This window comes from Raphanus sativus, chromosome 5 (assembly GCF_000801105.2).
Source record: "Raphanus sativus cultivar WK10039 chromosome 5, ASM80110v3, whole genome shotgun sequence".
Lineage (NCBI taxonomy): Eukaryota > Viridiplantae > Streptophyta > Magnoliopsida > Brassicales > Brassicaceae > Raphanus > Raphanus sativus.
Genome location: NC_079515.1, coordinates 34,166,709 through 34,179,883, shown reverse-complemented (window position 1 = coordinate 34,179,883; position 13,175 = coordinate 34,166,709). Strand labels below are relative to the sequence as shown.

At 36.2% G+C, this 13,175-nt stretch overlaps 4 protein-coding genes across 4 annotated transcripts; all 4 read right to left on the bottom strand.

The window, feature by feature from the left end:
• Positions 1–2,322: 2,322 nt before the first annotated feature.
• LOC108834247 (uncharacterized) lies at positions 2,323–5,402 on the bottom strand. The gene is made up of 8 exons (XM_057010338.1): positions 5,183–5,402; positions 4,535–4,679; positions 4,250–4,418; positions 3,626–3,896; positions 3,238–3,503; positions 2,936–3,151; positions 2,763–2,865; positions 2,323–2,666 (listed from the first exon to the last, which is right to left on the bottom strand). Exons 1-8 carry the CDS (start codon positions 5,331–5,333, stop codon positions 2,605–2,607), a joined length of 1,383 nt encoding a protein of 460 aa, XP_056866318.1. The 5' UTR covers positions 5,334–5,402; the 3' UTR covers positions 2,323–2,604.
• A 326-nt stretch (positions 5,403–5,728) lies between these two features.
• Positions 5,729–7,830, bottom strand: LOC108834250 (uncharacterized). The gene is made up of 7 exons (XM_018607591.2): positions 7,583–7,830; positions 7,303–7,449; positions 7,117–7,215; positions 6,758–6,949; positions 6,408–6,527; positions 6,202–6,273; positions 5,729–6,115 (listed from the first exon to the last, which is right to left on the bottom strand). The coding sequence occupies exons 1-7, from the start codon at positions 7,790–7,792 to the stop codon at positions 5,891–5,893; spliced, it is 1,065 nt and encodes a 354-aa protein (XP_018463093.1). The 5' UTR covers positions 7,793–7,830; the 3' UTR covers positions 5,729–5,890.
• A 408-nt stretch (positions 7,831–8,238) lies between these two features.
• Positions 8,239–10,155, bottom strand: LOC108834248 (zingipain-2-like). The gene is made up of 2 exons (XM_018607590.2): positions 9,660–10,155; positions 8,239–9,017 (listed from the first exon to the last, which is right to left on the bottom strand). Exons 1-2 carry the CDS (start codon positions 10,096–10,098, stop codon positions 8,431–8,433), a joined length of 1,026 nt encoding a protein of 341 aa, XP_018463092.1. The 5' UTR covers positions 10,099–10,155; the 3' UTR covers positions 8,239–8,430.
• Positions 10,156–11,948: 1,793 nt separating this feature from the next.
• On the bottom strand, positions 11,949–13,169 carry LOC108834251 (CDPK-related kinase 6). Its single transcript, XM_057010464.1, has 5 exons — positions 13,079–13,169; positions 12,885–12,989; positions 12,751–12,813; positions 12,508–12,675; positions 11,949–12,384 (listed from the first exon to the last, which is right to left on the bottom strand). The coding sequence occupies exons 2-5, from the start codon at positions 12,933–12,935 to the stop codon at positions 12,244–12,246; spliced, it is 423 nt and encodes a 140-aa protein (XP_056866444.1). The 5' UTR covers positions 12,936–12,989; positions 13,079–13,169; the 3' UTR covers positions 11,949–12,243.
• Between the last annotated feature and the right edge of the window lie 6 nt (positions 13,170–13,175).

Below are 13,175 nucleotides of genomic sequence, written 5' to 3'. Positions count from 1 at the left end.
TCTATATAAATTTCCAAATAAATACAATTAACATACTTTTACTTAATGTGATATAATCAGAAATAAAATCCAATTAATGTGGTTTTGTGATTACCTGAAGAACACAATTGTAATAGGAGCAAGAACGAGATGAAAATCACCGATTTCATCCTTACGAATGTATAAAAGCTTTTGTGATCAGATGAAACTGGAGCTTTGTTTAATAACGCCTAATCAATTGGAAGTAAAACAAAAAAAAAACAAATTGTTTATTTGTTGGTGATTTTGGAGGAAGTTATGTATCTTTTATAAAGAGGACACGTCCAATTTATACTCCTAATCCTCATTGATATGAAATCAGTCACAATCAATTTTGAGATCTCCCCATTTATATCTATAAATCAAACAAAAATCAAATCAAATCTTTTGGCTAAGCTGTTATATAAAGACAATTGACATTTTTTTTTAAATTATAAGATTTCTAAAAATATTGAATCATAAGAGCATTTTCGATGTATGCTTATAAGGGTGATTGGTAAGGACTATAACTTTATGTTTTTGACTGTAATATTTAATCTGTAAATTTATTTGCTGTAGTTTTGGTTGATGTAGCTCTATAAAACACTTATTTTTTGTTTTAGAAATAAAGATTTCTACAGCCATATTTCAGTTTTGTAGAGATTTTTTTTGTGAGATTTTTTAGAAAAGAAAAACTTGATTAGTTGACATATATGTCTCTGAACCAAATTTTGGCTTTCTAAAACATATACAGTCACAACCAATCATCACCTATATAAGTTTTTCTAATGTATATGACTATATAATAGAGTCCTTTTATTTTAGAGAAAAATATAGAAAAATGTTAATTTTTGTCTCTATATTTAGATGTGAAAATAGCATATCTTTTATATTTTCCACTATAAATAGAATAACTCTATCATAAAGTCATAAATTGGAATAAAATTCACCTCTATAATAGAGATTTTCTGATTTAAAAAAAATATAGAGATAAAAATAGAAGTGGGTCGGAGATGATCTAAAAGAAACAATAAAAAAATATTTGTCACTGTTGTTAATAAAAAACGAAAATATTTGTTACAAAATAATATTTGTTGTTTCAACTGACTAGGTTTTTTCTTGGTCTAATCAACTGACTAGGTACTATCGAAGTTGCTCTTGAAAATTTTAGCTTAGAATTTATGTGCTGTTAACTTTTTACAAAACTGTATTTTTCTAGTCATGTTTCATTTATGATGTTTATAGGTTAATTTTCTTGTAGAATAAATAGATAGTAAAATTTCTTTGTGATAGTCTGCCATTATGATTGATAATCTTCACTTTGGAGTTCATCACCTTCTTTTTCTGGCACTTGGAATGTACATTATTTCAAGAGGTAGTTTATTGCAGTAACATTCTCAGTCTAATGAAAAATTATCCATCTGTGTTTCTCCAGATTTTTATATAACTATTATGTTTTATATCTTATAGTCTATTTTAGCCTGGATATCCGGGTCGTCGGATCGAGTCCTTTCGGGTCCGACTCTTTCGGATGTAGAAGTTTAGGATCTGATAGGATAATTTCAAATTATCGGTTCCAGATTGATTTGGATTGTACTGGGTTCGGGTCGGATTTTAGATAATTGGACCCATTCGGATAATTAGAATTTATCGCTTCGGTTCTGGGTTGGGTTCGGATTCGACCTAAAATTTACATAAAAATACAAAAAAATATCTGAAAATTTATATATCCAAAAATATTCAAAATTTGTATTTTTATTATACTAAAATGTGTATATATATTAAACTATGCGAGATACAACAATAGTTGGTTGTTTCCTATTGGTTGATCTCTTATTATTAGACAAATAACCCTATTTCAATTTCCTTCTGATACATTTTATTTAATTTATATTATTAATTCGGGTACTCATCGGATTTCGGGTGGTCGGATCCAAAATCCTTGGATCCTCTACAACAAGATCCGATAAAGTAATTTGATCGGGTCGGTTTCGACCCGTAACAAATTTTTTCGGATCGATTTCGGGTCGGATCTTCGAATCTGGGTAAAATGTCCAGATAGTCTACTCGATAAAAGAAAAGATCTCATAGTCTACCAACAATGCAACTTAATTTTTTTTTTTTTGAATAGATAGATAATCATAGTCACGTTTGATTTCAACCAATGATCCGATAGCCCCACACTATTCAAAATTTCAAACCCCATTGAGTGGATCTAAAGCTTAATTCAATTCAATTAAGGTTGTATATATTGAATTTATCTTTCTAATTTTTAGTGAACAATCTTTGTTTCAGTGTTCGACTGTAATGAACAGCACATTAAACTAGTGAAAAAGCATTAAACATGTGGAAAGAGTGAGATCAATTTCTAGTACATAGTGAACAAAGAAGTTCACAAACTTAAAACACACTATTTGTAAAATTATAACATTCAATTGGTAAAGGCAAAATAGAGAGTTACGTACACTATTAAAAAAAAATCAACATCACTAAACCATACATGCAAAATCTTGAGCAAATCATTACCTTTCTTCATTTAGACTGTTTCTTTCTCTATTTCTCAATGATTCGGCGAAAATCAATTAACCAAAAAAAAGTGGAAAATGATCAGAGGGTAAGAGGATCAACTTCAGAGTTTCTATCCTTCATTGGACTCCACTCTTCTCCCTCTGCAAACAAAACATAAAGAGCTCCTTAGTAGTTCATTACCACAAAAATGAACACTACAACATGTATAATAAGACTGTAAGAGCAAAGGAACGCACTTGGCTTTTCGGAGATGACCATAAGCCGCCGTTGTAATATGGAAGCTACGAAGAGGAAGATTGAGCACATACCAAACATGATCGTGATTGGAAATGCATCAACCTGCACAACCACAAGATTAAAAACAAAACAAAGATTATGTTAAGAGGATGATGACTGGACTTATTCTTACGTTGTACAAGACGATGCAGACAAATATGTTGAGCGGAACACGGAAGAAATTCATTATGGTGCTTCTTGCTTCTTCAGGGATATACTGTGATCTCATCTTCATGATCGATGGCCAAAAGATTCCAACACAAGCCTCGAAAACACAGAAACCAAGTAGTTGAATGGAGCAAGTCAAAGACAAGCCTTCCTCTTTCACCTTTGATGGCGTCACCAAGACCTGACCAAACATGTTGTTATTATAGGGTCAATATGCATATAAAAGATTGTATAAACCTAAGAGTTTAACAGCGTAGCTTCACATACACTTGTTGTGATGGGAAGCAGAAGAGAAGCAGCGGAGACTAGAAAGACAATTTGCATGTAGTTTTCGACTCTGAGAGATGAACGAGCCATGAGACGAGCGGCAAGAGAGCTTCCCAACATGGAGGCCAACATGAAGGTCGCAAATACGAAGCCATGTGGAATTTCTTCGTCGTTTGGGCTCAGAGCTGGTGTCCACAGGAAAACAAATGTGTACATCGAGGCTTCAAAAAGAGATTGAATAGCCCCTAGCAATGCAATCTTCTCATCTGAGAAATCATCCATAGATTTGTGTTAGTGACAATGCGGATACAAAGCTTACAGTTCTAATGCGAGAATGTACGAATGAGTTATTAAGAAGCCTTTAAATCAACGCTGACTTTGAACCTGCCTGAAGCTATGGCTATGGCAGCAACTTTGAACTGAGTCAGCAGATCTTTACTGTCCGATGGATCTCCATAATTCTCCGACCATGTTGACAAAATGATGGCCATTCCAATCGCAAGAATGCATGCGGCGGCGTCAAAGGGAGCTACAGGGCCAAATGAGAAAGTATCGACAAGAAGGTTTCCAAACAACCCGGAGAGAATAGCGACCAGACCATTTCCAAGGAAAACCGCCTTAGAGAATGTCAGTGACAGCCACTGTTGGTCAAAGTTCCTCTGTTCATGGTTGTTCAGGAAAGCAAAAATTTCACATCAGATATGGTTAAACTAAGATAAGCTTCCAAAGTCTTTTCTCTCTTTATCATTAACCATTGTGTAAACATTACAAATGAGTTTTGATACATTCCAGAACAATTTGAAGTTTAGAAATGATTGTTTCTGAGATACTATGGAATTTGCAGGCAGCCATCAAGAACTGACTGTGTTAACTATGCTACTCATCACGCTAATGGAGGGGCATACATGGCTTGTTGGAGTTAGACTATGTTTCTATCAAACAGTTAACAAGCATCTAAGAGAATTTCCGCATTAATCAAACTATGCTTGAGAAAAAAGAAAAAGGAGGTGACCTTGTTATGCTCAGCAATGAGCCAAGATTCAAAGGCTGAAAACAAGAGAGAAGTAGCAATACCACCCAAGATACGACCAACCATCAAAACTCTGTACTGTGGAGAGTGCTTGGTGATGCAGCTCAATATGTAAACTATGCAGTAAGTAACACATGCCCTCTTTCGACCCCTGAATCCAAAACACATACAAAGATGTTATTTTCGGTTAAAACTCAGTTTCTCCCCTGATAACAAGCACTTGAAGTTAAATAAGAAAAAGAAAAAAGAAGGAAAGAAAAGCCTAACTGTTTGTCAGCGAGAGATCCAACAATGGTACCAAACAACATGGAGGAGCCAAAACCAGCGATGAAAAGCTGACCAATATCTCCTTTCCCGAAACCATAAGTGCTGTACAGGTAATACACATAAGGCCCCTGAAGCCAATCCCCAGCTGTAACAAACACAAATCAAGTGTGTATCAGCATGAATGAATTGATCTCACATATGCACTCAAGAACAGTGATGGTTTTTCATAACAACATCATCTTCTACAAATTGATCAAAAATCACAAATAAAACGAAACTTGTTATCTATCAAGTGATTGATCACTCGCCCTATAATTCCATCAACCTAATCTAAAATCTCTGATCTACGAAACCTATGACTAAACCTAGTGCATAAAACGAGATTAATCTACTAACAATTGGTACCAGATTTAACATGATCGGACAGACTACATGAAATCGTAAACATAAACTGCATCGGGATTCGATCTAGTACAGAAGAAGTCTAGAAATCGCGAAAACTACTTTAGATCGGATCCGTAACAGGAAAATCGCAATCGAAATTGCAGGTGCGGATGAATCAACAGAGCTGATCCCTTCGATATAGAACCTTCACAATTAGAAAGGTATGATGCGTAGAAAACGATAAGAGTAATGGAGAGGTGGTACCCATCATGATAGAGAAGACGACGAGGTAATTGTTCTTGAAGGAATTGAAGGAAGAAGAAGTGTTGATCCGATCCTTGTTCGTCTTGCTCAGCTCCAACGCCGCCACTACGGCAGCCATCACCCCGAAAACCAAGTAGTAGAATACCTCCATTCTTGCTTTCGCTTCTCCTCTCACTCTCAGAGTTGGAGACAACTAGAAGAAGAGGAAGAAGAAGGAGTGGAGAAGGCGTGTGCTATTATACCAAACCAATTAACCGAGCTTGGGTATATCTGGTGCAACGCGGTTATGATACACGTCAGCGTGAGCCGGTGATTAGAAATATTTATTCCATAACATTTCAAGATCATTATCGTATAATCAAATGTTTATAACAGTGTAGTATTTTATTACTGAAATTTCCATTAGTCGAATAGATTGATTCAATATTAATGTTTCTACTTCACAAAATTTGGTTGAATCCCAATAAAATATGATTTACTACAACTTATGCAGATTAATAATAAAAATAAAGTTATAAAAAAAAATTGGTGAAGCAAGAATATTTTCACAATTTGTTTTATAATAATCAAATCTGTGTTAAAAAATAAAAATGTATAGTGTTACTTAGATTTTAGCTACAACTTCTCAGATTCTAAATTCTATGTTTGAAAACCGGTTCAAACCAAAAAACTAGAACTCCATCTTTTGGTTTATACATTGAATTGACACTAAGCAATCAAAGAGGCTCTTGCCATTGCCAAAGCACCTTCATAGCTCCGGTTTGCACCAATAAACCCACTCATGTGCACAAACACGCATCCTGGAATTGAACTTTCCTCAGAGAGCTTCTCTCTTTCTAGGCCCCTCCATGAAATTGGCAGAGCTTTACGGCTCTCAAACTTGTCCGGTGAAACCGAAACCGCCTGGATTCTCCAGTTTTCGCTTCTATCATCCTGCACACAATCCACATACAACACATTCATTGGCTTTAAGAGTAATAAAGGTTACGAAGAAATAGTTAAGATCATTGCATAAACACCTGGTACAAAACATATTTTATTTGAGGATCAATCTTCATCTCTTCCTCGAGCTCGAATATATGGAGTTTCCACTGTCAAAATGCACGAAAACTCTTAACAAATTTCAAAAACTAATCCCACAATATTATCAATTGTGTAACCCGTCTAGCAAAGTTCTAACCAGGCCTATATGAGATTATATGTAAAAGAGCTAGTCTTAACATACTGGGCATTGTTTACGGAGCTTCATGATCTCTCCACTGGAGTCTATATTATGCCGTTCTGCCAGACACTCCATAACAATTGACCGAGCTGGCAACCATGATTTCGCGTGAAAATGAACACACTAATCAAAAGGTAGAGCACACAATAAGTATATAGGTTAGTATTGGCTGTATTCTCAATTCATTCTCAAAAAAAAGGAAGGAAATCAAACAGATTCCGACACTAATCAGTTATGAAACAAGGACAATATTGGCTACTAGCAATATTTCCTTAGTTTCTATGTCTTCCAAAAAGGATCAGAGCCAAATGATTATATGGAATTGGAATGAGATACAGAAGGGCAAAAGAAACCTCTAAGAACTCAGAGCCAGCAAGTTCCATTGCTCGATGAAAGGCTTCATCTTCTTTGCCACTAGACTGATCAGGCTCAGTCCAGTCTAAGTTCAACCTTCCAATCCTACGCGCCAGGCTTGTGTTGTTTACATATCTTGGAGACTGTTCAGTATCATACTGATGGATTCCGTTGTCAATAGCATCCACCGCCTGCAATTTTATTCAACAACGACGAGTCACCTTAAAATAAACAAATGAAAAAACATCACTATATACATATATATATATATATAAAAGTTCAACAATTGCTCCACGATCTCTAACATCAAAAGTGCATTCTCTTTCTCTGTTATGCCCATCATAGAAAGAAAGATTACCTCAATGAAGTTTTTGTACACAGCTAGAAACAAACGCTGCACATCAGGATGGTTCTGATCAAGCCCAAGCTCCTTAGCAATTATCTCCAAGCCATAGTGCTAATAAAAGGCAGAATCATCATCATCAGCACAAATCCTCTCTACAAGGCCCACCAAAAATCTCAAGAATGCATCTTCTCTTCTTACCTTATAGATAAGCCCAGCACTACTGAGTTTAGTATTAAACCCATGTCCAAACACTTCGGTGAAGCCTTTCTGGTGATGGTCATAACGTTCACTCTCGGGATCATACTCACCTCCAACATCAAGAGCCGCATCAAGCTTCTCCAATACCTTCGTAGACACATCACTCACCAATCAAGACTGTAACTTTACGATTAAAAACAAGCCCCCAAATTGAATCTAAAGGTAGAAACTTTGCATAGAGAAACGCTCAATTAGGTTGGTTGGTAGACCGAAATCGAACCTGATGATCTCTGGTACGGACGATCTGGGCACCGGAGAATCTGGTGGAGAGGCGAAGCATGAAGCAAGCTAAGGTTTCGTCGCAGTGGAAAGTTCCGTTATGCGTCCCGACCCGTCTCGTCGAGAAACTCGCTAGGAAGTTTCCAGAACGTTTCGGAAACAGAGCATGGTTCCAGATTCTGGTGCGGAACAGAGCTCTCGACCCAAGCATGGCTGGAAAGAGAGAGGATAAATGGTCAACGACTAAAACCCTTGACGTCGTCGCGGGTTTATGCTCGACTCAAACGTCGTCGTTTTATTGGCCTTAGCTTTGTTAAAGCGATGTCGTTTAGTTGCCTTTCACTTTTCCCCACGATTTGTGTTTTTTTGGAGAAATTTAATAGAATATGCATGAGAATTTTAATAGATTTGCATGGAAATATTGATCCGAGATTCCGATCGATAAAAAATAAGTTGTTAACATCATAATAGATTGATGGCTAACTACGTTATTGGAACATATTCGATACATTATATGGACTTTTGGAGACATTGACGTGTAGAAATAAAAAGCATAAATATTTATTAGAAATATTAAATAACTTCAGTAAAAAACCATTAAATAACTTTGTAAATAATAGTCAGTCAGAAAAAAAAAAGATTAACAACATAACAAATGAGGTTTGTCTATATCATTGTTAATAGTCTTATAATAATGTTTTCCTCATACAAACTTTACCGCGCCAATATAACAAATGCGTCCACCAACATTAACTCCAAATACATATGACTGCAACGAAAACATAGAATATAGTTTCATAAAATTATTGGACAAGAGTGCATGTCTTGGTTACGTCTGAGTAACGCAACTCATGCAAGTGGATAGAAAGCTAGTCTGGCCAAGCCACACATTCCTTCGGGTGCATCAACGTCTCTCTTGATTCTCATGTAACCATTCTCTCCCCAGGATTCTCCCCATGAGTTCTTCAGCAACCAGTATTTAGTCCCTTCTTCACTTATCCCGTAACCAACAATCGCAACCGCATGACTCATCTCCGTCCCGCATTCACCTTCAAACACCCCACCTGAATAGTACTTAAACGCAGCCCCTGACCCATCTATCACCGTGGAAACAGGCTGTTGAGACACCGCTTTTAGCAATGCTTCCTCGTCATTACTTGGAACGGTTTCGTATCCGCTGATTGTAGCAGCAGATGATTGTGTGTTTGAACCACATGTCTGTTGTGCTCCCTGGTAGGGATAGTTATCTTCTGTGGTGATTCCTTGGTTGTTGATTATGTACTCGAAAGCTTTCGACATTATCCCTCCGCCGCATCCTCTGTTGTAGTCTGTGCTGCAATCCACAAGTTGCTGCTCTGAAAGAGATATGAGCTCTCCTTTAGCAATCTTCGTTATGCCTTCCACCGCTGCCACGGCCGAGAAAGCCCAACAACTTCCTGTGACATTTCCATGATTCGTTTTCTATACACTTTTGACATTTAAAGAAGAAAGAAAAAACGACCGTGACATGTATCCTATTGGTTTATATGTCTTCTGTTACTACTATTTGGAATTAAAATTGAACTATAGGTTCTCACACGCGCAGTGGCGGACCTAGGTTTAATTTTTAGGGGGGTCATAAATTGGTCTTTGGCCCAGCATAAACAAAAAAAAATGAAAAACAAGATTATAAAGTGATCTAAGAGGAATTGAACCAGAGAAAGGTGGGTCATTAGTTGAGAGAATGAACCAAATAAGCTATTGGATCTTTCATTATCTATAGCAAAATGACTGAATTATAAATTTAATCTGGGTCATAGGTCCGCCTCTGCACACGCGTTCTTAAAGTGTAAATAATTTTTATATAGAATTTAAATTTTATGAAAACCGAATGTTTTAACTTTAGTTTTTGTTTATTTATAAACCGGTTTGATTTTTCTGATTCGCTTTCTATATTTTTGAAATGTAAAGAACAAAAATGCTAATTATGGACCCCGCCATGTAGCCTACTAGTTTTTTTTTGATGAAATGCATGTTGTTAAAAGAATAATAAAGAGTATTTTAGTTCGTGACAAAAAAAAAAAGAGTATTTTAGTTACCACATCCGCCTTGGTGCTTAATGGATGTAACAGCCCCCTCCTCTCTCCAATCCATGCTTTCGCCGGTTTCACTGACATCTTCATATCTATACGACGACGTTGTATCCGAATTTATACTGGTCATACCTTCGGGTACCACTAGCCCCATGTACCTCGCTCGAAACTCCTCGTCGGTGAGATCAGAGAACTGGTTGACATCCAACTTGTACGTCATGTTTGTATTCATGTTGAAGTTCTGAACGAACTCCAAGTTCTTCTTAAAGATCTCAAACCTATTTGTTTTTTCAGATTCATCGAAGTAAACACGATGGAAACGAGACATCCATTGCTCATGTTTATCCTTGGCAGCAGAAGCTTCAAAGAGTCCCCCACGAGAAGTGGCTCCTGAAGTTCTGAAACTCAGAATAGTTGCTAGGATCAAGAAAGTGATCGAAGCCATTCTTGCAAAGAGAAATTGTATGAAATGTTTTTTTTTTAATTGTAAAAAGTTGTGGGTTTGTATGACTTGGTTGCCAAGAAAAGTGTATTAGAAGGTGGTGTTATATAGAGACTATGAACCGCGTGGTGGCATGTTTTCTTGAATTTTCTAACGCAAGTTTTTCTAACGCAAGTTTCGCTAGCTTATCGTTGGTATTAGTTTCTACACGCTACGAAGTCAAGTAAATGGCGAACAATTTCAAATGTGTTAGCGCAATCTGCAAACGTGTTCTGGGGGTTGGGCCATAATTTCCAATGGGTTAGCGGCTTAGCGCATATCATTCGGATTGTTCGGTCCAATTATTTATCCGACGGTGAGCGTATATGAATCGAACCTCATAATATCGAGGCTTGGTAAAGTGTATAGTCTGATTAAGCTGATTTTTTTTTAATCCTAAACATTTTTATACAGAACTTTGGGAAGTGATAGCGATCGAATCTGACATATAAGTCAGTAGTGTCTTTGTTGTAGTAATTAGCCCAAAAACAATACATAACTATATATTGTAAAAGTGTAGCATTGTTGTAGGTCGTCGTCCTATATGGTCGAGTCGTTGCATATGAACCCTTTTAAGTCATTTTAAAAGTCATGTTCAGTTATTAATCATCTTAGGAGGACTTACATATTCCACATGTTGTGGTAAGTACCAACTAATTATACGTATGAGTTTATTTTGTTCTTCTCTTCAACGTCTGGTCAAGGAGCATAGCTCAAAAAGGGTTTTAAATTCAATGTAAATCAACCAAAATTATGTTTTGACACTAAAGTAATATAAAGCTATATTCTAGGGTGGTGCTGGCTCCACAAACTTGGAAATCGCGATGAAATTTTCAGTCTGTTTTTTCTCCTACTTTTCCGAAACCGTGTTACAAAACTCCGATGAAAATTAATAGTCAGCGGGACGCATAACAGGTTCGAAGTGCATGTTCAATTATTTAAGTTTGGGCTAATCTTGTTTACAGCTCAATGTTAACTCATTAAGTAGTTGTAGGTCTTGTGTCGATGTCCATTTCTATGAACTCAACCAAAACCTAAACCACATGTCACATGTGAATACAAAGAATAGTCTTCCAATCATATTAAGATAAATCAATCTTAGAAACATTTCATAAAAATTAGAAAGCCTTTTTCAAAAAAAATTGTTATAAAATGTAATTTTGTAAAATTTGTTATATTGGATAATAACTTATTTTTTTATTTTGTTACCAAAACATAAAAACAAACCTAAGGGGATTAGTGGTAGTTAATTTTATGTTGAGTTTGTTGATGTTAAAGTTGAGTCTATTAACTTTAAGAGTTTAAAAGTTGATAAAAAATATACAATATTAAAAATTTATGAAAATATTAAAAATTAATATATTCAAGAATGAGTTAAAACCATCTACATTTCGAACTACTAATATATTTTGGAATACATAAAGTAGTTTCCATTCCTTCTCATGACGACAATTTAATCATTTACCAAAGAGTAAAGATGACTTCTCAAAATTTATACATTGATGATGATCTTCTAAACACAATTTGTAAAAAAGAAAAATTAATCAAGTTAAAATTCTGTGGATAGTTAAATATTTGAAAATTTCAAGTAAAAGTATTAATCGGTGTAAAGAAACAGTTGATTAAGTTTTCAGTTTGTTAATTTTTCTCAATATTCTCATTCGCTTTACTTTACATTATCTCATCTTATGCAACTCAACTCAACTCGACTCTACAGTTTGGGACTACTACATCGAGTATAGAGCATATATACTTAATATAAGGAGTGTGTTTGTCGAGAATAGTGATAGTAGTTAGCTTTACAATGTGTGTATAGCATAAAAGTTGTATTGTATCTAAACCGTTGATTTATTACACCTCCAATATCAAGGAAACAAAATCAGAACCGAACAACAACAACCCATCCAGTTCTTTCTATACAATCCGGAAATTAAATAGAAAAAAAGTTAACAGAAAAAACACATTGCTTGGTTTTTGATTTTGGAATGTTTCCTCTTGAAAACAAAAAGCTCAATACAAAAGAGGTACGGTACCCTTTTGTTTCCAGTTCATGTTTGTTTTGTCTTGAAACAACAGTATGTTTAGGTTTGAATTTGCAAAAGTTAGAAGTCACCTAGTAGGTCTCGAGCTCGAGCTTCGAACAGTCACACCGTGCAAGAACTTTGCATATCCCAAGAAACTCAGCTTTCCATCAGAACTCCGGATCCAGTCCTTGAGCAGAGGATGCGCATTTGGTCCCAAACTCATCTCCTGCATATGCGTAAACCCCAAGATTCATGAGAATGATCGTGGTGTTACGGATCTCAAAGATTCATGCAAAAGGATAGTGGCTTTAGGGGATCTCAGAGATATGTTAAAAGTCTCTCTACATACCTCAGCGAGTTCTTGGACAGAGATGGCTCTGCTTCCTGCACGTTCGAAGTCGTCAAACGCTATAGCTGCGATCTGTTCCCATTCTTCAAGAGCCTCTAGTTGATAAACGCTAACCGCAGCCGCACAAAACTCTTCAAAATCAAGTTTCCTATGTGCTAAGGGTTGCATCTAAGGAAGAAAAAAGAAGAGTATTACAGAGACTCAAAAAGATCCATGTGCTAGTGCTAGTGCGTGCGTGCGTACCAAGTTTAAAATGTCAGGAAGCCTAGATTCGATCATAGCATCCGTAGCATATCTTGTCAAAGCCTGCATATTACCCACAAGAGTTTGAAACTAAAGCAGTTTGAATTACCAACTGAAATCATCACACAACTGACCGTAGTGAAATTGCGAAGATACAAGGCTCCATCTTCTGGTTCCAGGAGCATGAACTGTGCTTTAAGGAACACGAGTTCTTCTTCTGGTATAGCTTTGGATAGAGACTGTGGTACAAAGTGACATCAAAATAAAATATTTTACACAAAGCAACGAATGGATCATCCTGACCACATATATATGTCAGACAAGTTACCTTAAGTGCTGCTCTTCTGAAAGGCGAAGCACGAATATAAGACCTCACCAATTTGTATATCGAAAAATCAAGAAGCAAACCAGGGTTTTCATCTCGA

Excerpts from the sequence above, each read along its gene's own strand:
- LOC108834247 (XM_057010338.1), bottom strand. The coding sequence starts at position 5,333 with ATGGAGGTATTCTACTACTTGGTTTTCGGGGTGATGGCTGCCGTAGTG. Across the intron at positions 4,680-5,182 it reads CGTCTTCTCTATCATGATGG|CTGGGGATTGGCTTCAGGGG; the intron begins GTACCACCTCTC and ends TGTTTGTTACAG. Across the intron at positions 3,897-4,249 it reads TCATTGCTGAGCATAACAAG|AGGAACTTTGACCAACAGTG; the intron begins GTCACCTCCTTT and ends AACCATGAACAG.
- LOC108834250 (XM_018607591.2), bottom strand. The coding sequence starts at position 7,792 with ATGCTTGGGTCGAGAGCTCTGTTCCGCACCAGAATCTGGAACCATGCT. Across the intron at positions 7,216-7,302 it reads GTGCTGGGCTTATCTATAAG|CACTATGGCTTGGAGATAAT; the intron begins GTAAGAAGAGAA and ends GCCTTTTATTAG. Across the intron at positions 6,116-6,201 it reads TAAAATATGTTTTGTACCAG|GATGATAGAAGCGAAAACTG; the intron begins GTGTTTATGCAA and ends GATTGTGTGCAG.
- LOC108834248 (XM_018607590.2), bottom strand. The coding sequence starts at position 10,098 with ATGGCTTCGATCACTTTCTTGATCCTAGCAACTATTCTGAGTTTCAGA. Across the intron at positions 9,018-9,659 it reads TAAGCACCAAGGCGGATGTG|GAAGTTGTTGGGCTTTCTCG; the intron begins GTAACTAAAATA and ends GAAATGTCACAG.
- LOC108834251 (XM_057010464.1), bottom strand. The coding sequence starts at position 12,935 with ATGCTCCTGGAACCAGAAGATGGAGCCTTGTATCTTCGCAATTTCACT. Across the intron at positions 12,676-12,750 it reads TTCCTGACATTTTAAACTTG|ATGCAACCCTTAGCACATAG; the intron begins GTACGCACGCAC and ends TTTCTTCCTTAG. Across the intron at positions 12,385-12,507 it reads CTGTCCAAGAACTCGCTGAG|GAGATGAGTTTGGGACCAAA; the intron begins GTATGTAGAGAG and ends ACGCATATGCAG.